This window comes from Pogoniulus pusillus, chromosome 29 (genome assembly GCF_015220805.1).
Source record: "Pogoniulus pusillus isolate bPogPus1 chromosome 29, bPogPus1.pri, whole genome shotgun sequence".
In the NCBI taxonomy this organism is placed as follows: domain Eukaryota; kingdom Metazoa; phylum Chordata; class Aves; order Piciformes; family Lybiidae; genus Pogoniulus; species Pogoniulus pusillus.
The window spans coordinates 8,853,017-8,878,968 of NC_087292.1; the positions used below are offsets into that span (position 1 = coordinate 8,853,017).

The window sequence follows — 25,952 nt, forward strand, 5'->3', positions numbered from 1 at the left end:
CTCCCACTGAATCCAACAGAATTTCAGTGTCAGCCTGAGCTAGGTAACTCTGCAAGCAGAGACAGCAATAGTCTCTGTAAAATTGGGTAACTTCCATCTCATAAAGTTCTAGTGGTGTGATATGTTAAGATTACACAAACTGGGTTTAAGGTTCTTGCAGTTTTATTGGGCCATTTACCTCTTCTGCTTTTGGACTTGGTAAAAAATGTGTGGTTAGCCTCAAATCCAGAAAGGAATTCTTGTCTAGGCTGAACTCCAGATTTGAAGAGTTTATACCACTTAGAACAGGGCCCGCCCCCCGCCATTCCTGGTAAGACAGACTATTTTTGTGCAAGGCCTTTAATCACTATATAAAATGGTATTTCCCATCATGGAATTTTCTGGCAAATTAAGTACTTCTAAACAGTTCATATTTTGTAGTCCTGCTATTCACTGACTACAGTTGATGGGAGCTCAGAATTTGGAAACTTAACTGTAGAGTTCACCAAGATTAAACTTGCCAGATACCGAGATAAATGTAATGCAGATCCCTAAGATGATACCAGTTTATTTCACTGCTTAGCAGAAGTCTTTACTACTGTCAAACTGGGTCAGGGGGAGCAAGTTCTGAAAAATATGTATTTGTAAAATCTTTTAAAGCTTGGATGAAATAAAATCTGGAATCTTTTCTCAGAAAGCAGCCTCCTATGAACTAGAGCAGCCTAGGGCTAGAGAAGGAAGCCTAACCAAACTTTCTTAATGAGGAATAACCTTCTGTAGGACTCTTGACTGCCTGGGTTTTGCTGTTGTTTGGTAGTTAACCTCCCAGCTGACTGACTAGGAAGTTACTTTCAATTAAGTAGCTTAGGAAGCCTGCTAACAAAATGAGCTGAAGCTCAACTCATTTCTCTTTCAAGGCAGAGCAGCACAAAGAGCTGCTGCTGCTGTAAACGACAAAAGTCTTTTTCCTGTTGATCTTAAAATGCATATTCTGCCACTGAAGTGCATAACTGGGAGACAGCCCATCTTCATTCCTCTGAGTTAGAAAAGCAGAATGAAAGTACGATTCCTTTTGGGATGGGGTCGGTGGGAGGTGGCAAATCTAACCCATCTTCACCTAAAGGTAACTGTTTTCAGTCTTCACAAGTATGTAATTAGCTCAACAAAACTCAAAAATGCTTGTTACAAAGAGCATCAGCAGCAGAGGCTGCAGAACGTAAGAGCACAGACATTCTCTTTGGCTTAGAGGGGCTTGGTCTTTAACTTTGTGAAAGTATAGTTTATACCCATCCCAGACTGCTAGAGGTATCTGCTTGTTTTCTCAGGGTCTCTGAAATAGCTCTGCTGTTGAAAATGAAGAGTATAGAGCTGTTTTCTCCTTTAGAACTGGAATGAAAATGTCACTGGTCAATTGAGTTCTTGTGAAGTACCAAAAAGCAGGCACTCAGATACTAGACACATGCCTAGAACTAACTCGTTGCTGTCATAGTTTGGTTCTCATCACTGTTAAGATGCCCTTCAGTAAATCAGGCTGGAGGTTCTGGTTGTGCAGCTGTCTGCTGTACTGCACATTTGCCAAAATGCAGGAATGGTTTGACCAAAGGAGTCACAAATCTTTTTTAGTATTCAGCTTTTTCTTCCAAGGCAAAACAAGACTGTCGCTTGCAAGGCCTGCTCCTCCATGGCTAAGGGCAAAGTGCTCAAATACCGTTGCTGCTGTTTACCCTCAGTGTGCACTGTTTCAGAGAGATGGACAAGAGCTTTAAGGTGTAATAGTGATCTCTCTTAATCTATGTACTAAGGGATGAAAAATGCCAAGTCAGTAATTGACCTTATTTCTCCAGGATGTAGAACAAGCAAATCCCTACAGTCCTACTTATACATCACTGTTCTAGATTGCTAAATAGGAAAGACAAATGCAGCTGAAACTAGTTTTGCAGGATCTTCTTGAAGAGATTATATCCTTTCACAAAGATCTCCTTGAAGAGATCAGTTTATTCAGTAAGAAAGCACCACACAAACGTGCCCCAACAGAGCTGTGGAGAATTTGACAGAGGGAAACCCAAACAAAACAGGGAATGAATGTAGCAAGGTGGAATCTACCGAACAGGAATGTATCACTTGCGTGTAATAAAGCAAATATTTACATTAAGCACAATACAGCAATTTATTTAGATGCTTAAATGAAGAATACAAAGGGAAATAAAGATCACAAAATTATACATACTACAACAGTGTGTCATATATTAGATGGTATAAATGAATACAACACCTTGTTGGTGTTAACTAAAGATAAAACTAAATATCCAAAACACAGCACTTTTGTTTTCAGTGTGCTGCTCCAACACAATACACTTTTGTACAGATCTAAAAGGTGTCAAAATTAGTAGCTGCAAACTTGTTTCTTTGCATGTGATTTTTTTCTTTTCTTTTTATTTTTTTTTAGCTTAAAAGATTTCAGAAAATGTCTCTGAAATACATTTGTCATCAGTTGTAATGTCAAGGATATTCAGAACAAGAAAATTCTATAATACAATAAGAGTCCAGATATATTTTTTTACGTTGCTGGCCTCTGTTTTGAGATTGTACAAGGTTATGTGCAAAAACTAAGTTTGTCAAAATCCGTACTATAGCAGTTTCAAGCTTTTGCTAGGTAAACTAGATACAGCATTTATTACACAGCAGGGCAACACTAAAAAAGAGAAACAGATCTATGATGGGTACACAAGAACAATTCTGTAAGCTTCACTTGAATAGGTCTAAAAGACTGTACAAATATACATTTTAACTATTCAGAATGATACATGGAAAAAAAAAAATCCATTTCCCCATAGTCTACTATACACGTTGGACTGGTAGCTTGTATGGTTGGCCCTACACTACCATGTGAAAAAGGGTAATGTTTAAAAAGACATACAACTGAACATGTACAAGAGTGAAATAATGTTGGAAATGCAGATAAAATAAATCTCTGCTTTTCTCCGTGTGCATTCTGGAGCCACCAGCTTAGCTGTTTTCACATTAAGTTGCTGTGCTCATCCCAGCAGGTTTTCTCAAGCAAGATTAGCCAACAGCATCCTTAAGTAACCACTGGAGCAGCAATGGCCACCACCAGCACATGCCATGACCTAGCTCTCACAAGGCAGGACCAGTTAGATGTGAGCTGAGCCGGTGGACTGAAATGAGTGTTTGGACAGTTGTGGACTGGAGCCCATTCCTGACGTTTCCAAATCCAGCGGCTCACGCTTGCTGGCTACTCAGCTCCACACCAGTTAAGCTGCTATGCATTGGTTCTGCTACCCCATCAGTCACACTGTCAAACTGGTCTCCATCCTCACTGTCAATTGTGCTATTCTGCCATTCCATCTGCTGGTTTGACAAACTCTCCTCAATCTCTGATGCATTTTTCCATTGTGACTGGTCCTTAGACCAAAACTCTTCTACTTTTCCATAGGAACGATTCTTCCATTTTGACTGCTCTTCATCACTCTCAGATCCTCCCCCTTTTGTCTCAACAGTTGGTTTACTGTTACCAGGATCTTCACTCTGGGAGGACTCATCTGTCCACACTTCTGGTTTTACTTCTGATGTATTGTCTTCAAAATCTGAACCCTGCTGAGAACCAGGCCCACTTTCAGACTGTGAAGCTCCATCTTTCCATTCAACAGCATCATCCTGGTCATCCTGATCACCTTCACTATCTGAAACATCAGCTACCAGTTTTGTTGGTTCTTCAGCAGAAATAATCTCTTCATATTTAGAGCTTTCCTCTTGTTTTTGATCAGACTTCTCTGGAGACTGTACTATTTTTTTTTCAATGATTTCCTTGGATATGCTGTCCTCTGGGTTCTCCACGATGCTATCGGAAGAGTTCTTCCCACCACTATCAGAAATACGCTGACCGAATGGACTACTACCCCTTTCATTGTATTCTTCTACATTTTCATAGCTGTCTGAGGAACTTTCATTCTCTTTTTCTAAGTTTATTTTTTTATCAACAGTCTTGCTAACATTGACCCTGGAATTCTTTTCGTCATGGTTTTCAAACAGCCACTCAGCATCAAAATCCATTTCATGTTTAACCTTGTTCAGCTCTTTCATGTTGAAGCCAAGCAGCACACCAGGTTTGTACTTTTCACAATCTCTAACACATTTCTTCCTTTTGTTACTAAAATGAGACGCGATATCAGACTTCCATAGCCACAGACTGGCAGCCAGCTTTTCAATCTCTCTTCTAGTGGGATATGGTTGCTTATTAAAATACTTTGTAAGAAACGTTTTCCTGGCTTCATAGGAATCATCTTCGTGACCCTTGGGATCCAATGCTAGGACTACAGGTTCCTCAGGCTTCTCTTCGAAGGCAGAGGGGCAGTCATCATCATCCATTTTCCTTTTCTTCATCAGTGAGAACTCCATGTGTTCATAAGTACGCTTTACAGGTGCTAGAGCTGGAGACTGGCCCAGCCGAGATGAATTACCTTTGTCCTGGCCGTTCTGGGTCTTCCCAACCCCTCTGCAGTGAACAAGGTGCAGTGTTATAGTTGAGGCAGTCATGTTACTCGTATATACACCAAGGCAATGAATGCATTTGTAGGTTAACTTTTTCTCGACCGGGTGAACCGTCTGGATGACTTGATGCCTCTCTCGTAGATGATGTGCAAGTGCATCAGAGATGGGGCCTTTTAGGATCGAAAAGCAGAGAGGGCAGAGAGTTTTCCCCACATCTTTTTTATAGGGAACAGCTGCTTGTGGAGAACTTTTTACAGGTACATCAGACTTCTCCTGGACTTTTGGTTGTGGTTTTGGAGGAGCTGGAGGAGTGTTCTGAGCATGGTAAGCTACAGATTCAGCAGGAGCATCTCTCAGGTTGTAGGTGGTTACGAGAAGATGTATATTTGTGTGACTACCCTGCTGCAACGTCAAATCAAAAGTTAGAGTGGAATCAGTTTTAGGTCCCATTTCTTCATCAACGTGAACCATCCGCATGTGAGCGGCCATCTTCTCAACATCATTGAAGGTGGAGCGGCAGTAGGGACAGGACAGGCCATGGATCAACATGTGGTTGAGCAACGTGTCCGTGGGTAGATAGCGGTTACAGTAGAGACATTTACTAGTGAAATTGTGTATTTTCATGATGTAGTTAGCTACTGCAGGCACCTTCTCAGCCTTGTGCTCCTTTTCAAAGTGGACACTATACACATTTTCAGGAAACAGCTCGTTACAGATTGTACAGATTTTCCACTTCTGTGTGGAGGACGTATTGACAGAGGAAGGACCTGTAGCAGCTATAGGTGATTTTGAACCAGACTGACCTAATACTCTTGAAGCTGCTTGTGACTGAGATAATGACGTCTGTTTCAACTGAGCTGATGAAAGCGAAGAGGAATTGGCAGACTGAAGAGAGTATCTCGCCTGTGATCTCTGCTCCCCTCCAAGACTGTAAGGCCTTCCATTTCCACTTGTTGAAAACTGTTTCATTGTTTGTGATTGCTGTGAAATAGAAACTGCTGCATTACCACTTAAGTTTAGCCTTCCCCCTGGCTGACCAACGTAGCTCGGTGGTACTGATTTGACTCCGTAGCTGTTCTGTTGTAGGTGAACATTTGACATCATATTCACTCCTGCGGAATTTAATGTAGGCTTTGGTATAGTGAGTCTGTTCATCATCTGCTGGGACGAAAGAGAGCGAACGCTTCCAGGAGAAAGGGGACCCATCCTCTGAGGGAGTCCCATAGGCTTTTTGTCCTGTGGTTTTGGAGCTATTAGCATCAAAGGTTTAGATCTTGGAACCACTACATTAGTGTGACCTATCATTGCTGTTACCTGATATCCTATACGTTCGTGGTCTTCGATAACATGCTGGACTAAAGCTTCGTATGACTTGGGCATGAAAAGGCATCGTTTGCAGTGGATACCACCCTCCTCCCGGGCACTGGAGCTTAACGGAACTGCACCATTCAGCGACTTCTCACCTCCCTTGGCTACGTAAGGAGCGGCAACATGCTGAAAATGTTCCCTGTAAATGTGCTTTCTAACTATTTCATACAGAGGATCTCGGTAAGTGCACTTCTTACAGTAATAAACAGCTTGTTCTACACTGTCAGCCTGCTTGGGTTTAAGGCTATCATGTTTGTTTTTATCTTTAAAAGTGCTGATGCCTCCACTTGGTGTACTGGCATGCGGAGCATGAAAGATTTTAATGTGCGTTTCCAAAGTCTTTTTGTCCGCATTGAAAGTACAGTAAGGACAATTGAGGAGAATCCTATTTTCAAAGTCTTCACTATGAACATTCCGGAAGTGGCTTTTGTAGGCTGAAAAGAACTTCGAGGAAAATGGACATGCACTGCAGCAAAAGGGCTTTGTCCGATAGTCCTTGAACAAAGAACAAAGCAGAAACTAAATAATGAAAAGCAGTTTTAGGACAACAACATCTGTGACATTCTCCAAATAATGGTTCCAAATAATCACCTCAAGGCCCACCACAACAGTCTCACGCCTTTAAATTAATTTCTTCTCTCCCATTCTTGGCCTACAGATCAGGCCCTAACTAGGTTATCACCTGAATGTACGTGTGGTAAGTGCCAGTTTACAGATCCCTCAAGAGTTTGACCATGAATTCATTATGAAAGGCTAAGTCACAAGCACATTTCATCACCAGTCAAAGGAAAAGCCTCATTCCCTGCAGCTGAACTTCATGAAGTTCAATTAAAACTCATTTCCAGGGGAAAAAGCAAGATGCATAGTTGTTTTGAGTAGGATGAAACTCCATCCAGACAAGGTACTTCCCATCAAAATCTGCCAAACATTTATAGACATGTAACTTCAGCTATTGCAGTGTCTCCTTCCATTACAAACTTTTATATAAAGATGCTCTTCAAAACATGTATTTGGTGAACAAATTAATCCAAGCTTACCAGCTCACATACTGAGGCTACGCAAGCCCTTAAACGCCACCAAACCTCTTCTTCTGCTCAAAGCCCAAACCTGATTTTTAAGCCAATCTCTAATCAAACAAAAAAAATGCCACACTTGCTGCTTCCCTACACCCTTCATCTGCGCTCATTTAACATGCTAGTATTGACAACTGTTGCACAGAAACTAAAGTGACACTGGCCTTAGAGATCGCTACAAGCATTGTGGCATTTTGGTTGAGATAAGACATTAAATTCAAATAGTTACAAACATTCATTGTGAGCGTCAAAAGTTGTGCATCAAGCTACACATAGATCATATAAAGTATCTGGAGAGTTGTACTCTCCCTCTGTGCAAGTAGGAGTATTTGCTTTTGTCTATCTTCAAGCCTCAGACATCTGGTAAGCTGGAGACAGGCTACAATAAAAACAACTAAACAAAAGCTGTCTCCTTTTGTATCACAATTTTGATTCTGCAATTAACTAGCAAAAAGGACACCAGTGTATTTCATGGAACACAGCAAGACAGGGACATTTTTAGATTAAAACTCCACTAGGAATCCAATATAATACAGGTTTTCACTTCTTGTATGGGCAGTACTTGATCTTTTAGATGCTAAGAGAGCTTATTTTGTAGAGAGGTTTTTCACCTTCTCTCTGTTCTCTAAGTGCTGGCATTACTCTATATTGTCTCAGTGATAGAGGCTACTGGAGCGGATATGACTTGCCTTAAACTGTATTTAATCAGAATCAGGTATTATTTCTTCCCTCCATTTCTAGCTCAAATTTCCTTTATTACTGGCTCATGAACATCTGAAAAGTAAAGCCTGCAGACCTATGCAGAATTACATATGCCTAAACCAAATCTTGGGACAGTCTAACCTGAGACTCTTCAGGTGTGGCAGAGAGCTGACAGAGCTACAAAAGTGGTGGATAAAATGAGTAGATAGATGTGGTCATTTTAACTCCTGAGATTATGAAAACAGAAAATGAAACATCTAAGGGAAGGTAAAAAGCTTATAATGAACTGTATAAAACTGATGACCTTTTTGACCAGAAGGACCATCATGCTTTATAAGCTAAGCTTGAAAACAGATGGGCTCTCATTATGCAGTTGTCAAAGGATGAGTAAAACTTCTTGACCAATCAGTTCTGCAGTTTTTGTTTACCCATACACTACTAAAAAAAAGACCAAGGGTATTACTTTTAAGAAAAAAAAGGCCAGCTTTTTACTGTCCCAAAGGCTGGCAAGAAAGGAAGACTAGTGGGTAAAACTGCAGGAAAAGCTTTGGCACATTCATGAAACATCCTTCAGGATGAACCATCTTTGGAATCTTGTGTCAACAAACTATTACCAACCTGATTTTTTGTAAGCGATGGGTCCCACAATCCCACATCTTCCCATGTAGTGTTTTTCAAATAAAAGTCATTAGGTTCAAACTGCTTAAAATCCTGGAGAAGAGGAAGACGGGAAGAGAGTACAGAGAATCAAAACCAAAGACCAACTGCTCCTTAAGCAACGTTTATAAGCATCCATGCAGTCCTCTCAAGTGCTGCTGGCACACAACATGTCTTACTAATTCAAGGGAGTGTGGGTATTCCAGATGCACCTCTTTGGAAGAGAAAAGTTGGGAGTACTCTCAACGTCCTTAAACACATGAAGAACTGTTTTCAATACTCATTCTCCTAATATAAGCAAAGACTGTAGTTACATATGTGGCCTGTTTTCAAAAGTATCTGTAGAGAAAAGTACTCCCAAGCCGGTGCTAAACATTTAAGATCACTGAGACGCTTTACTGTAACTCTGATGTTTGGTTGTGGTTTGCTTCTTTGTTGTCTGGTTTTTTTTTGAGGGGGGAAGTGTTGGTATTGTTTTTTTTTCATTGGTTTCATTTTTTATTTTAAAGTTTGACTACATCTTTGATGTCCAAAAACCCAAATTCCTATTAAAAATTAATAATAATTTAAAAAAAAACTTCCTCAAGTACTTCGGTATCATCTTTGGCATGTAAGTCAGCTGCACAGAAGACCGTCAAATACTGAAATTAATAATACTGAAAGTAGCATTGTCCCAGTGCAAAATTTTATCCTTAGAAATTATATTCTCACTCAAGTTTTCCAAGTAGGGAGGACTGTAATTTCTTCTTCTTATGATTTTCATTTTAATGCTCTTTAAAGAGGTACTAACAGAAATGCCAAAGCAAGCTGGTCATAATTTGATGGGTACTCCTAAGAGCTGAGGGCTTGAAATGACACTACATAAGCTAGTGCCCAGAAGAGAAAGCTGCACTTGAGATGATAGTTGTGAAGTCTGTCCAGAAGACTAGCACAAACACTCTTCTCTTCTAGTTGAACAGGTGCAGACATGATTTTTTTAATTTGATGACCTTGACAAACACTTCATTAAAACCCCAGTGTGATCTCCTGTCCCTCAAGAACATCCTGTACCACACCAAGTTCCTGCTTGGTTCCTAAGTGTTCAGTCAACACATGCTATGTTCAAGAACCCCCCCACAAACCAAAGACAACCTCCTTCAGTACAGATCAATTACACAGAGCCTGACATGTGTCTTGCCTTGACTAAACTTTCTACCATGTGTTTACAGGTGCATTTTATCTCAAGGTACTAATTAATTCCTACTTCCTGTAGGACTTAAAAAGCAATGCAGGGGTAGCAACACCTGAACAAGGCTCAAGTGGAATCACAGTCTCATTCCTAGAAGATGAGGACAGAAGAGTATGGTGTGGGAACAGGATATGCAAAAAAAGTGACATTTTATCCAACAGATCCAAAAAATAATCAAGTCATACACCAAAAACTTCACAGTCCCATGAACTTTGGAGCATTTTAACTCTGGCTACAACACTTGGGAGGTATCATACTTACTTCTATATGTTCTTTACAGTATTCCAAACCAATGTCACTAAGAATTTTTTTCACAGTTTTCCGGGCCTTTCTTAAACTGCCAAGGTTGTTGACAGGAAGTTGGAACATAGTTTCTATTGGGGAAAAAAAAAAAGTAAGAGAATAGGTTTAAGTCAAATGTGTTTTGTCTGATACTGTGTTGCACTTTTTCATTATTAGTAATTTTGTCTCGTTCCACCCATATAGCGCAGCATCAAAGCTGTGTCATTAGCTAAGAAACTACGACAATTTTTGTCTGATTTGCTCTTAGATGAGGTTGGCCATAAAGCTAGATATTGACAAACCTAAGAGAGCACTTGAAAATCCAACAAACTGATGTAACAACTATTTCAAGAGTAATCCACTGCATCTGGAAAAAACTCTTCTTAAAAAGTATTTGTATTTACAGAGAAATTTCTCCTCTGTGCTGAATTACTTAAAAATTCAATTTCTCTTATGTGCATACCTATCCTAACCAATTTGAAAATCCCTAAGTTGAGCTTCAAAGTTTGTGACAGTCATGGAATAGATTTAATAGTATCTCTGCGGTGAGAAAGAGCCTTCTTCCATTCAGCTGTAGATAGGATTAGAAATTAATAGTCTCCTCCATCTACTGCGTTTATAGCTTTAAAAGTTGTTTAGCAGCATTCTTCTTTTATTAAGATGGGATCTGAAAGCTCAGTTAGAGCCATTCTGAGATGTAAATCACAGGAAAGAGTACAAGAGATAGCTTAACACCTCAAAGTGCTGCTGGGTACTTTCAGCCTACAAGACAACTCATCAGTTCCCCATACAGAGGCAGTCAGTTCCAATTCAACTGTTAATGACTCGAGCTGTCCCACTGAAAGAAAGTCTATCATTTAAAGATACGTGGATTCCTAGATTCAAGGATTACCACTAAGATTTCTTCCAAATGTCTTGTTTTGTGTACAGAGTTTTCCATCTGCATGCTGCTGTTAGGCAGGCCCCTGCTCAGCTACAGACTCATCAAATCACCTGCATTTCAAGGAAAGACCCTGACTACACAGTCATTGTAGAAGGGAGAGGGAGTGGAGGCAGCAGTAAAAAAGCAGGCTTTTCTCAAAAAGGGCAGAAAGCTTAAGTAGCAAGTAAGCATCAGAGCTGCTATCTTGTTACCTAGGCTCCAACGGTCCAATGTCTGTTGCACAACAGAAAAGCTGCATTTCTGCTCACTAATACTTACATGAGCCAATTCAGAAACCTTGATGTGTTTGGACAACAAAAAGCTGAATTCATGTTAAAAAACGAATCCATTATAAGGCCAGAGAATCTACCCAAGTAAAAATGGACTTTTTTTTTTTTTTCCATTAGAAGCTTGAAAGTATTCTCTACCACTTTCAAGTAGAAGCCCAGAATGCAGATGTAACAGAAGTTTGCAACAGTATGGCATTCAGTATTTTCAGCTGGACAAAAATTCTCCCATTTTGCCATGAGATCAAAGGGCAGCTGCCAAGGTAAAGAGCTTAAGAAATTTTCTCAAAGTTCAAATGATATGGGGTTTGACTACACTGTTTCTGATCAAAACCAACATTTATGCACTACCATGCATATGGAAGTATTACTTCTCCCTTTACACACTAGCCTATTTTCATACTCCTACCAACTTTTAGTAGGCTAATGCTTTAAGACAGTTACTAACAACTTACTATTCCATGATTCCCATCAACAACACTGTTTAGTTTCAGAAATAAACAAAACTGAGTTTTGCGTGTAACAGTGGTAACATAACCTGCAAGTGGTGCTGCTAGCACCTGTTACCAGGCTCCTATCTCTTCAAAAACAATGAATTCAGAAACAGCTCATGGCTAAGAGCAATCATGACATTTAGGATTCATATCACAACTATAAAATTAGAAACTACATGGAAGCAAGCCTGAGATTACACAAATATCTATGGGAAAAATTTCCAAAGTACCAAAGCAACTCTGATCATTAAGGACTTTGGCACTTGTATCAGGCAGGTGAATACAGCATCATTTTAATACCATTGTATGAAAAGTGAGAAGTCAAAGACAAAAAATGTTTAAACTGTCAGCAAATCTCAGGGATTCCAAAATGCTCAATTACAGTATCTGCAATGAAGTCCAACACTTGCCACAAAGTGACTAACTCTACAGTAATCTGCAAACACCACAGGTTAAAAATGTATTTCAATGTTTGGTACTAATTTCCTCCAAGTAACACTCGGTAGAGAATTTAATACAATGAAAACCATCTTGATTTCTTCACACAGAGAACTGTAAATGCAAGCATATTGATTTCTGTGATTGTACAGATGTTTCAGCTAACTCTAGTCTTAGTAAAAAGGATTACATTTGGGAAAAAAAATTAAGGAACAACAGCAGTGTTCTGTGTTGTAGCTGGCACCTTTGCTTTTTGGGGAACTCAAACCCACTTCAGAAACAGAAGAACCGGCATTCTAGAGAAATACCTTACAGGTCAGTCATTCAGAAGTCTCATAACAGGAGCCCTAATCAAGCTATAGAGAGCACTTGGACAGGAATTCTTTGCCACCTCAGAGAAGGCAAAGATTCACTTCCCAATTACACCCTCTAAAGCCTCTGATGACTTCATATGAGAAATGCCCTATCTATTCTTATCTGTGCTACTTCAAATATTTCACCTGAAATTACAAAGAGTATCCAGGTCTAAGACAGTCTCTCTGTCTCTGCCAGTGAATCCAATTGTTCAAATAGCTGGACTGTCATCCTTTCAGAATGCTACTCTATTCTGCCCTGTGACTTAATTTTCAATCCTCCAAAGAACTAGGAAATAAAGTGGGAATCTGAATTTCTAACTTGTTACTTTGAAAACTGACCCAGGCAAGTCAGTTACTTTTCTGAAATTTGTGCTTGACTTACATTTCCTTTATCAGATTTTCTCACCCAGTTCTGAATTTAGCCACATGCCCCTTTCCTCTTTCTTACAGTAACGAGCAATTTCAGAAGGCATACATTGAAGAAGCTTAAGAAAATCACTTTCAACATACTTCAGATTTTATAACTGCTTTAAGAAAAGTACAGAATGTGCCATGTTCCGCCCTGCTTTGCTACCCACCCTTGCCCATTCTGTGGTGTCAGTTTCACTGTCGGAGCACCTCTGGACAGAGGCTGTGTCCTGTTATTTGTACTATCTCTTAATGTGCTTTGGGATGAAGTAAAAATAACAGCAAGTAATAGGAGATAAATAGTGGGCATGATTTTCAAAATATGAATGGATATTTACCTTGCAAACAGGAGTTTGTATTGAGAAGTTTTTTGCTTTACAAAATTAAGACCACAGAGTACATTCATTTATTTCAGGGCAGTATCACAATTGATTTAGGTACTTCAAACAGAACTATAATCTTCTTGACTGGAACTATTTTGCTTCCGTTGTAAAACCAACATCTAATATAACTTAAACCTGAACCAAGTGTATTTTAAAGACACAGATAGTAATTGAAAGTATTTAGCAACAGGGCTAAGGATCAGCAATGCCAATCTTGTGAAGTATTATTAATGTTTAAAAGATGGAGAAGACTAATGGGAAAGAACACTGATGCTTAAGAATTTCAACTACTAACCAGCCTACTGATAAATGCAACCAGTTTAGTAAGGCTGTGTCCCACCTGCAGTTCCCAAGTAGTACCATACTCTATATTTTTCATTTGTAGTTGAAAAAGCAAGTGAAGCTTAACATCTCCAGATGGAAAAAACAACTAATTTCTTTTCCTAGGCCAGTCAGCTTTCAATGCTGAGCTCACTGTCACCTCTAAAATTACTTAAAACTGATGTATGTGACTCGTGTGATGCTAGGACTGCATTAAGAGGTAACAACAAAAAAAAAAAAACTAATGCACAAAGTGGAGTTATATCCTTGAACACAGATCAAATTCAAAAGTGTTTCTCTAACATTCTGTTCCCTCTCTTCCCTAAACAGAATTGGGAAGTATGGCTCTGAACAGTAAGTTACAATAGAGAAACAGGAGTTTTCTTTCAAAGCACAAAGGACATTCATTTATTAAAAGTTCTTGCTGCTGCAGTTCAGAGCCAGTGTGGAAAATATTAATGTAGCCAAGAAATTAATCACGGCTGCACTAATTCCTTCTCTCTAAAGGCAACGGAGTAAATGTTACTCTCACTTTCCAGCACTGATTCAGTAATGCTTTCAGAAGCTTTTTCATAGCTACCTGTCTGCTCAATTTTTTAATCAAAAATTATATGAAGTAGCATAGTCAAGTATGTTCAGGATCTGAATTAATATTTTCAAGTGAACTTCAAATCCAAGGAGATAATGTCCTAGCAATTTTATTCCAGAATAACCCAAGTTATTAATATCAACTGTAGAAATATCAGTACACGAAAACATTATGTTTTAAAGCTTCTAGCAAGCTGTGCTGCTTTCTTTAAAGCCAAAGTTCCCACTGAAAGAATATCATCCTCCTTTTTCTTGTAAGGAAGCATTTTTTCCCTCATGACAAAGCAAGAGTCAGTATAGAGTTTGTCTTTAGGCAATGATCACTTGTAAAGTCAGACAAGTCTCAAAGTAATGCTTATTATCAAATAGGCATTCTGTACTAAAACAATCACTAACAGCTTCTTCACTAAAATAATCAAATGCTTTCTCTTAATTACTGTGGCTAATGTACCCAGAAATGCCAAATGCACCATGATATATATACACACACACTCAAGTGATAAAGCAAGCCTATTATTTAGGACTGTCTGAAAACAAGATCTCTATTCTATCTGCATGATCTTCTTGACTCTGCTCTTTTGCCTGCCTTGCAGTTGAATCTTACAATAAATTATCAAGATCTTTCTATCACAGCACATCATAATAGAGGATATAATTAGATCTTCCAATCTGAAAACTGAAGATCAACCTTACTTCAAATAAATTCTGCTTGATAGCTGAATCCATCTCATCTGATCTTAAAAAAAAAATCATCTTTAAGCAAATGCAACTAATTTAGAAAGAATTTTGACTATTTAATCATAATTAGTGGAGAGCCAGATACAGCCTGCCATTGTTACAATTTGCGAACAGAGCATTAGCATCTCCATTTCTAGTTACAGCAAGTAACTGAAACTGTCATTATGATGTACACCACACACTGCCTGCACATCCTTGAGTGTGGGCATTAAGATGGTTGAAATTAAGAGGTGTCTCAAATAATCATTAATGATGCTACTGAAATGAGGTATCCTTTATCTAACCAAAAGCTGATGTTTACACAAGGACACCGGCAACATCAAGAACTACCATGGCTGCTTCTTACCGCTCTGGAGCTCAGATCTCAGTAATTGTTTTAACAGAACACAATGCTAAAGAATACAGCATCCAGTACTGACAGAACCTGCTACTGCTTTCACCTAGCACTGAAGCTACTGCTACATCCAGCATCCCCTACAGTGAAGGCTACCCATGAAGGTCAGAGATCAACTGATCCTTCTGTAAAACAACTCACTTTAATGCTGTTTCTCCTTGGGTTTTTTAACAGAAATGCCAAGTGAACCATCTTAAATACAGTACACTTCAGTGAAGACAGACAAAAGGGACAAGCAGCTCGGGCTTTACACACCTATCAGTTACCAACTCCTGATGGTTCAGCTGCCACTTAACATCTCAAAGTAGCTTTCAAACAAAGTTCAGCAGCATTTGAAAGAAAAAAAGGAAGATTCATTTATCCCGAGGTGACATCACTGCACCAATGATAATTCCAGCACAGGATTCCAGTTAGCAGGACATCCTGTATTTCCATGTATTCTGGTTTACAGTAGCTGAGGCATAACTAATCTTTATCATTTTCCTGCACAGTTCTACTCTGTTCAATTCATTCCTGCACAAATCTTAGATATTTAATATACTACAGGACTTCTCTTTGTAAGGGAATGTGCATCTGTTCACACATTCACAGAAAAGTAAGTCAAGACAACCACATCTACATTCAGCACAATAATTCTACAGGGAAGCCTGAGCATTTTTTATTCTCATTAAGTAACACAAATAAGGAGATCTTCCTCTATGTCAACCAGTTATTTTCAAGTTCATGGTTCAAACGTAGTATGAAGTTTGTGTCTACCCTTTTGTGTTCTGTTTCTACAGTTGGGTCCCACCTACAAATACGCTGGGAAGCCCTTGTTCCTAAACTGAGTTATGGGTGGAGAGCACAAATTGTTTACTTATAAAGACAACTAACGATGTCCTTAGAAGGAATATCCAGATAGGATCTTCAGCTGCCTAAAAAAATGGATTACTGATCTAGTTGTAAGAAATGCTGACAATTTATATGGATTTCGTATGATCTCGCTCATCTTTACTATGCTTGTACATAAAATGTCTGACTGTCCCTTTACAAAGGCACATAAAATGTCCCTTGACTGTCCCTTGCTATTTGTGCAGTACCTAGCATAGAGGTCTAGTCCACAACCAGTATGCTCTCAGGAGCACAAACATGAGTAATATGCAGGAAAAAACATCACTTCTGCTTAGCTTTTGGAATTTAACAGCACAAGTATTTTAAGACAGAAAAATCAAGCCTTCTGATATTTATGGCATGGCAAAAAAAAGCTGAAAGGAAACAAGGCCTAGCTCAAAAATGAAGCTCCACATAGTCACCGCACAGTTTCAACAACCCCCAAACTCTTCAATGTATCACCTTTTAAAAAAACCCACGTTAGCATTTAGATAAGACTTGCAGTGGCTTCCAACTCCAAATTACCTCTTCAATTCACTACTCTCACTAGCACCTCAAATTCCAGCTGGAAACAACTGCAGTCACTGCTCTAAAAACATCCAGAATGTGAAGTCTGACACATCCTCCTGTTATGTTACTACTCTAAGTGTTTTTAAGCCACTTAAGAAAAAACAAGCTATTCTCCCTGTACCAACTAGATTCAAGTCAACATGGCCATGCAATTCAGCCCTTTAACACATCAGCTACCAAGGGACAGCCACCATCTAGGGAACTGAGTCAAAAAAAAAAAAAAGAGTAAAAAAAAAGACTGTGCCATTATTTGGAAAATTAATCACTGCAACATAACAATACTGCATGCCTGGTACAGAATTCTAGACTTCGACAGTTGATGCTTTCTTATGCTACATATTTTTCTCAGTGCAAACAGTCCTCCCTTATGAGAGACATACTGATCTCATACACAATACACTGTATTCACCACTTGGGAACTACAACACTGCAGGAGAAAGGATAAGGAACACAAAGAGGAAAAAGCAGCAAAAAAATCCTTATTGGTCGAATTATCGAAGATGATTAAAAAAGAGAAAGGTTCCACCTGCCTTTAGACCCCAAAAGCTATTTTAGTGTAACTAAATTGTTAATTCTCCTGTAAGTCTTTTGTAGTTTGGACCTCACCAGAAGAGCTGCCATGCAGTCAGGTACCTTTGATAGCCTCAGGTTGGACGGTTTCAGCTCCGCCAACATTGTACGGAACAATGGAACAGAGGATCTTCTAGTGTACAGCTTCAAAGCACTCACAAGGTAACAATGCCATTCTGATTCTGGGAAAGCCACATCTGTTTCAGAACAAGACAGCCTTTCTCTCAACTAAAATCTTCAGCAAATATTCCAAATGGGCCTCATCCTGTTACTGTCATTTTTGGATAACACATTCAAAGCGCTTACTGTGCTTGTTTCACCTTTGAGCTTTCTTACAGTTTCAACAAGTAGCAGGTATAACGCATTTCTAATGTCAGCAGTCTTGTTAGTAAAATGGGCGGTTTCATGCAGAATTTTTTTTTTTAAAAGACCTAAAGAAATCATCTGGAGGGAAGTCCTTCTGTGTAAAGGAAACAAGACAAAACCAGGTTTTTGTTTTCTAGGTTTTCTTCCCTTACACTTAACTGAAAATGCCATTTCCTCACTACCATACTCTGTTTGTATCATGCGGAAAGCCTTCCATGAGCTGCAAGCACAAAATTGTAAGCGACCCTGAACAGTTTATTGGAGAAGGTAACTTCACTCAACACAGTCTGTAAAGAGCATCAGTGTGAAATGGCAAGTATAACATCAGTTTAGAATCTCCAGAGGTAGATACAAGAAACAAATAAACAAAAACCACCTCTAGTGCCTTGTGCATGTTATTGAGGCATCTCTTAACCTCTATGAGCTACTTTACATTGGCTACTACTGAATCTTCCCAAGTACCTGTCCACTGGTGGAACCAAGCCAGTGCAAGATGTGATTTTTTTAAGTTGTGGTTGTTTATTTTTATGTAGTAGAATAGTACAACATTCATCATGTCAGCATTGCCTAGATGAGTAAGTGGAAAGTTACTATCTGGCTATTCCATATATTTGCTAGAAGCATGCAAGTTGAAGAAGCTGAGAACAGTCAAGCAAGAAAAGAAAAACCACAAAACTGAACCTTCTCAGTGAGTATTGAGTGAAAATTTGGAATGAAGAAAAGAAAAGAAGTTAGAGAAATGAAAATGAGGCTCCTGGAAGCAAGTTTTAAAGCATGCTTTTTTTTCCGTTTTCTTGACATATAATTTATTTTACCAGCTGACAATTCCCAAGCCTACAGCGAAAACCTCACAGGAACATAGCTGGTAACTCATTTTGAGAGCATCTTCCTCTCACAATGAAATATATAGTTACTCATAATAAGCAAGATTTACCCTTCACCCTACCCCTTAAACATTCTACTTTTTTTTTAACCTCCACTGAAAGGATCAGCAGTAAAAAGAAAAAAGCTTTTTGCATATTCAGGATGCTGACCATTATGGTTTTGTTGAGTAAGAGAATTACTCAGCCACATTCAGTACCCAGCCACATAGAAGTTAGTAGTCGTTAATTACAAAACTCTTCTCTTTGTTACTGCTGCTGTGTGTCCTTCCAGGCTGCCTCATCATAACTGATTGGTCAAAACAAGGGTGGCAAACACTTTTATGGAATATAAAAAAAAGTAGTATAGGTTTCCAAGCCTAAACCAAACATATGTTAAATACAGAAAATGCAGAAGATGCAGACATTTGAATCAGCTTCTCATTTCCAGATGGCTAGTTCTTTACTACTGTTTAGAAGAGGCACTATTTCACCAAAGATTAAGTTCGACAGCGCCTTCCCCTCAACGTGTATTGTGAACACCCTGCAGGCAGAGCAGACCAGTCTTCCAAGAAAGGCTGCAACATCACAAACTATAAGGACCTGAGCAAACTACCACCATGTCTGCAAAGGCACCACCCTTTTTACTCAAAAGGCTCAAATGTCTAAATCAGTCTAAAAGGACTTCCAAAGCACTAGACTCTCATCCACTATAAATTGATGTTTTAGGGATTTCCCCTCCCCTCAAAGAAATCCAAACCAAAACAATTTTACAACGCCAGATTTCAAAAATCCTACATAAAATTCAACGAAAATGCAACTTTCAATGGTGTCTTCCTCGTGTAATGTAAATACTTACTGTTTGTCAGTTTTTCAGATTTGATGCCAAGGTGTTGGCTTAATTTATCACATCAAATGTGATGCCAACTGATTTGATGCCAGCGCCTTAGATCTAATAACACAGAAACGTGCAGCTCTTGAACTGACTGCTTCTTAAAAGCATTCTGTCAAATTTACATTCCAAACAGCTTGTGTTAAATAATTTACTCTGGAATAAAACTGAGGCTGCAATTACAACTATCTCTTGGGCACATTATACATAAGAATACAATAAAACATCAGTTTTACCTTCTCTAATGGGCACATTTGGTTGACCCTTCCTTTCCTAATGCTCTCATTTACTCATATTATGAAGACTGAGAAAACCTAAACTTTTAGGTGATCTGTAACACAGTATTAGCAACCATGCTGTTCAAGTATTAAGTGTGAGTATGTGTGCAAAACAATTTTATAAGCAACATGAAAACCCAGCCTCTTCTATCCCACTGGGACTTTGAGTTTGTACAGGAATCACCACTGTCTTGTTAAAATAATGAGCTCCGTGAGAACTCTAGTTCATTAGGGCAGATTTCCTATACATTTGAAACTGAAAAGATTAGTATTTTCTATTATTTCTGTAGTCTTATAAAGCAGAACTGTTCTTGCTCTCTGTTCTCCCCTCTCCCCCTCATCATCCCGTCACTGCTTCAAAAGGTCCATCCTTTCGTCGCTCTTTCCCCCTCTCCGCCTCATCCTTTCTTTGCTGGTTCTTGGCCTTCTTGGTCCTTACCTCGCTCATTTTCCCTCTTCTCCTCTTCCCTGTGCCAATTCATAGCGTCCACATTCTTTCGTCGTTCTCTCTCATCCTGTCTCCACCGCTTCTTGATATCTTTGTCCTTAACTTGCTCATTTTCTCTCCTCTTCTCATCATCCCTGTGCCATTTTATTGTTTCTGCATTTTTCTGTGGCTCCACGCTTCTTTTGAGATAGTCTTGTCGCCTCCTCCTCTTTTTTAACATATCCCTTTCCCTGGCACGAGCCTGCTTTTCTTTCTGGGAAAGAAAAGCTTTACGGGGCATCATGAGCTGCTGTTGTACCTGTAATAATATTGTATCCATGGAATAATATGCTATACATACACTCAATCAGGCACCAACAACTCTCATTTGGAGCTGAACACTTCAAATACTAATCCAAGATAATGTAATGCTTTGTCTCTTTGCTTCTTAATCCTCTGCTAGTTCCACATTAGATACTGACAGGCAAGTCACTTTGTTCAGTTCTGGGCGCACCACCTAACTGGCACCTCTGCAGATGGTGCACATCCAACATTGAAAAGCCAACCCACTAAAATCCCTAGCCTAAGCAGCAGGATTTCTTTCCCCTTCTTCTTACAACAACTCCCAAATGAGTTTTCAGTAGTTTTTGCATCCAGTTGAAGGAACAGGCTGATGGGAGAGTTGTGAAAACTTGTGAACCTTAGTTTCTTCTTTTACTGGAGATGTACATTTAATGGAACTTAGTGGCACATATCTGTCTTTTCAGACCTCCACCTCTAGCAAATTTGGTTGAAAATGGTCAGTTTCTTTTTTTGGCTGGGAGGAAGGAGAGGGGGCTAACACACAAGCCACATTCTATAGTATTGTATAAGCTCTGTTTCTTTGGGAAACCTGGCCAAAACACTCAACTGCAGTTAATGAAGTAAGTCCTGACTTATCTACTCAAGCTTCCTCCAAGCATGTTATATGTAGCTTTTCACAACAGCAGAGGAAAAAATGAATGCGACTATTTACTTGGAATTTCTGCTCTCCTGATCAGGAGTGGAGCTTTTTGGGTTTGTTATTTTGCAGATGTTTGGGGTTTGTTGTATTTTTTGCAGGCTACCTTTTAACCAATTGGTTTTCTTCTGGTCATTTCTCTGTAGTCATCCAGCACATTCGCATCTTTACATTTACTGATATTATTTACTGCTGTTATTATCTGCAATTTTGAAATAATGGAAAACAAGACACACAACTGAAAGAATTTACACTAACAGCCTTAAAAACTTTTCTGTATTGTGCATTTTTTCATTTGGCTGGTTTTGAGTTTTTGTTTAGAAGAGTTTTGCACAGGTCTAATCAAAATGAAAACTGCAGAAAGGACAAAATGACTAGATTAGAATATTTAAGCAAAGCCTAAAGCAAAATGAAACAATGTACTTTTAAAATTTAGCTACCTTATGGAAAGCACTTGTTCCCAGCATGCAATATTCCATCTTTTTCCTACAGAAAAAGCAATGTTTCAAACCCTTGTTCTAGAAGCTGTTCCTTTTCTCTACTTAATATATACTGCCCCACACACTTTAACCCACTACTCTAGTGCACTGCCTTTGTTAGGTAGGTATCATGATCCTGTGTTTTTTATCCCAATAATTCAACCCCAAATTTCAGTACTAAAAAGGAAGGGCTGCAGAAGAGTGAAATAGTATACTAAAATAAATGCAGTTTGGTAATGAGTTAAAACATAAAATTTGTACTATGCAAAAAAAAAAGGGCTGCATTATAGAATAGCTCTCCACTAGACAGCCTGGCTTTAAGCAGTAAATATTTCTCAGTAACAGTTATCACTAAAATCAGAAAGCACTGAGAAGCCAGGATCAACATCATCAGTGCAACCCAGACACTGTGAAGCTTTAAAACAGTTTTCATTTCTGTTGGCTGTGTGCCAGTACATTACTGCTGTTTACTACAGCAAACTTATTAACTTTTTAAACATACATTATCTTTATAATTTTATCAGTATCCGATTTTATTCCAATAACAACAGCATGAATAAAAATTTAAGTAAATCATACTTCATGCAAATAATTCTTCCCCTGCCACCCCCACCCCAGAGAAGTACTAACATTTAAAAACTGTCATTTAAAAAAAACAACTTTTGGCACTAATTATTATATTTTCTTTCATTTGTTTTTTGTGGGCTTTTTTCTTTCTTTCTTGATTTATTGTTGAAGATGTCCCCCCCTCTGGCTTTATCTTTTCATTGTTAACTACAATATTCCTCCCTCCCCTCTCTTTGTGCATATCCCAACCTACTTTGACAGACCAATTTATAGACAAATGATAGAAAATATTGTAATAAAAACCATTTCAGTTGCACTTCAAAAATTAAACCTTCCAATTGAGATCCAAGTAACAAATGTTAAGATTCCAAGGAACAACTTAAAGGGACATCCAACTTAAATTATGTATCTTTGAACTTCCATACCACAAGTCACATGTTTTGCCCCCCAGTTTGTTTCAGCATGAGTGTGTACTTCAGGCAGCCTGGTAATTTGTCTTGCAGTCTTTCACTTTTGCCTCTGTCGGCTTTAGCAAACCAAAAGAGGAGGACAAAACCAATTTAAACCAGCAAACTACTTAACGTGCAGTCAAGCTGTCAGACTGATTGAGCTCAAAGCCCTCCTGACCCTCAATTTTCCTACAGTTCAAGTTGGTGTTCCTTTAAGTTCAGAATGTCCAAACATCGCAACTATCAGAATGATCCTTTCACAACTAGTTTTTGCCCATAGTTTGCCAAACAAAAATCCTAATTCCTCCTCCCAATCTATTCAGTACATATTATGAGGCATTTACCTCCAAAATTAATGGTGCTTGGGCGTCTCAGACTCATTGGACAAGTTTCATGCAAAAGCCTCCAAAAATAATTCTCCTCCAGAACGCCCACCTCAGCGATTATATTACACCTACTGTGTGAGGCCAAAGCCCGGACATAGAAGAAGGATCATATCCTGCTGTACAAAAGAAAGTGTTAAAGACAAGAGATAAGAAATGTAATAAGGGCAATCTTACATTCAGAACGTACGTTTCATTGTGGACTCCAAAGCTAATTACAAACCAAATTTACAGTAGTGTTACTGACAGAGCTAATGTGGAGTGCACTCCAGCAAGTTAACAGTGCTGCAGGAAATCTGAACAGGTTTGTGGCTTAAACAACAGATTCTGCTGGATGATGCCATTTGAGGAATATTTTAGTGCTCGCATTTCTATTAAGTTATCCAGTTCAGAAATCCTGCAGGATACAGAGAGAAACACTTCTATTCACAGTTCATAAAATCTTTTGACTGAATTATTTATGACCTCAGTTTATGCTTCACCTGAGCTGTTAGTACCAGCAGCATAGCTGCACTCCATAGCGATGAGGTAGACTTACTACAATACCAACAACACTTCCTTGAACAGAGAATTTTGCCTAGGTTAACATACAAACAGTCCCACCTTAAATCCCAAGACTCTGGGAGATCAAACGGCTGACATGGCTGTCAGCTACAACCCCAGGGATACACGTTCATTTGGGAAGCAGTCAGATTACAGTTTTCAGTTACAATGCTGCTAGTAGGAGGATGTGAAGTAAACCATTTTGAGTGATGGCATATAAGTGATCATGCTTCTGTAGGAAGACTGATACCTTTTCAACTCATCACCCATGGACAGAAACTCAGTCTGGTACAGACTGGAAACACAAGACATAAAATTAGTATCATAAAACCTGGAACAACTCAATCTGAAGTTTATAAAAGCAAAATTTGAATAATTTATAATAACTCTTCCAAGTAATATGGGAGTTTACTGTTTAAAACTGTTAGATTTTAATCTCTTGGTTATTCAGACAGAATATCCACAACTTAAAGTACAGGCTGTTTTTCTTCAGCAAGTATGGTTTCAACAGAACATACTAAAATGTTCTAAGAAATGTGAAAAGATAAATTTCTTTAAATACTTCACACTGAGGCAAATTTGAATATTGCAGATGCTTTAGCAAGACCACTAGCTGTTTCTTCAAATAAACAGGAACAGTGGGTTAACTTATTTCCTACTTGGATTATTCTCCAACTAGAATTTGTACCCCTCTATCTCTACTGTGCCAAATTACCTCTTCCCACTGACTCATCATTGCAGAAAGCACACTTCTGCATGAGGACCAGATCAGCCTTGAGAACAGACCAGTGACAACTGGTCTACCTATATGCAGACACAAACACTGAGCACAGGATAGTACTTCAGCCCACACCAGTATGGGCTCCCAGAGACTGAGTATCATTTCCCTGCATTGTGTTGCTGACAAGAATCACCAAGCATCTGGCATTTTTCTGACTTTTTATAACCAAAAGTTCTTTTATGTTAGCCTTTGTTTTGCTAGTATTTAAACTTGAAGCTTTTTGCTCACATGTAACTACACAACACAGCAGTAACAGGTGACAGCATCTGTACACTTCTGGACCAACTAAAGCAAGACTGGTAGTTTCTTGATGCTGTGCTTTTTACTTTCCTATTCCAACTGCATTTAGAATACAGTCTACTTTAACAATTTGCTAACTGCATGTAACAGCATGCTCTAAAAGACCAGCCATAAAACAGACTTGCAAAGAAAGCTGCTAGTGCAAAAGAGTGAAATCTCTTAAAATACAAGAAAAAGTAAGCAAGAAAATAAACCTGTGGTTCCCACAGCAATACAAAATCAACCTCTGCACATACACAGGATAAATGATGCTATCCAGTGTGATGGTGTGTAACACCACTCTATAGTCACACAAGCACTATGATAGCCTGTCCCTGTAGCAAAGGGGAGCCTGGGACTCGGATCTGACAATTCCAGGACAGCTGAGCAAGGAAAGAATGGCAACAGCTGAGCAGGGAAAAGTGATAGTCAGAAAGCAGAAATGTATGTCAGGGAAGAGTGTGCAAACCAAAAATACCAGGAGCAGAAACATGAGGGAGAACACAGAAGCTCTAAGAGTGAAAGCTACCAAAAACTTTCTAGAAAAGTTAGGAGTTGCAATTGACTATCTCCCCTCCCTGTGCAAACCTCTATTACTGGTTTACATGAGGCATTTCCATTTTCTCCTGCTGCATTCTTCTCTTTCCTCCTTAAGCATTTCTGGCCTACTTTTCAGAGGGCTGTGCACCTCCATCTCCTGTGAAGGTAATGAGATTTGCAGTTTAACAGCACATCTGAAATGCCAGACAACTAAGGGCTCACTTTTCAAGTCCACTATAATCCTGGGATGGAGGCTGTTTTGTAACAATAACAGCATGGGCTCTACTCCGGCATGGAAACCTTTTAAACAGAAAGCAGCTCCTCAGCCTTATCAGCTCAACCATCTGCAACACCAAGCTTCTGCCCACTTAATATGATGTTCTTCAGCTAACTTCTGTCTAACAAACACCTCTCAACTCCAGCTGGATACTTCTGTGTGCACAGCTGCCACGTTAGACCCAGCACTTAAATCCAACCTTGAGCTAGCATGTCAGCAAGCCTAAGTTCCCAAGCGCTTCAACTTGTTTCTATATCCAAGGTCCTTTACTTTTTGTCCTTTACCTAATCCAAGGATTAGGCACATAAAAAAGGTATCAAATGAAGAGAAAACCCAAATCAAACCCTCTGGAAAACCCTGACCTGTTGGTTTAAAACTAAAATTATTAGAACAGAAGGAAATCAACAAATGTATTTTGCTATCTGGTCAAAGCAATGTAAAACTTTTGCAGCCCTGTGGGCAAGAAAATAGTGCAAGGCCTCCTCACAGTCAAATCATCTTTGTTCATGTCCTTTTGCCAATAAAAACCCTAAAAATTGAAAAATCACTTCAGACACTACATTAGCTACCTCCAAAAATGTCAAGTTGTGTGTCAAACAAGAAAGACCATTTCACACAACTTCTCTGGACATCCTATGTAAATATTGCTTTAGGAGAGACAGTCATTGAATATGTGGTAGAAAAAATTGCAACA

General features: G+C 39.0%; 1 protein-coding gene across 6 annotated transcripts in view; it reads right to left on the bottom strand.

The window, feature by feature from the left end:
- Positions 1 to 1,943: 1,943 nt before the first annotated feature.
- Positions 1,944 to 25,952, bottom strand: part of ADNP (activity dependent neuroprotector homeobox) — a 31,671-nt gene continuing 7,662 nt past the window's right edge. For 2 of the 6 annotated variants that reach the window (XM_064167645.1, XM_064167644.1), the window contains 3 exons: positions 9,778 to 9,890; positions 8,250 to 8,342; positions 1,944 to 6,351 (listed from right to left, as the gene is read on the bottom strand). In XM_064167645.1, coding sequence (XP_064023715.1) covers positions 3,220 to 6,351; positions 8,250 to 8,342; positions 9,778 to 9,885 — 3,333 coding nt within the window. In that variant the 5' untranslated portion in view covers positions 9,886 to 9,890 and the 3' untranslated portion in view covers positions 1,944 to 3,219. Of the gene's footprint in view, positions 6,352 to 8,249; positions 8,343 to 9,777; positions 9,891 to 19,972; positions 20,280 to 21,400; positions 21,447 to 22,799; positions 22,958 to 25,952 lie in introns of all 6 variants that reach the window. The other 4 variants (XM_064167641.1, XM_064167640.1, XM_064167642.1 and 1 more) reach the window with 4 other exon arrangements.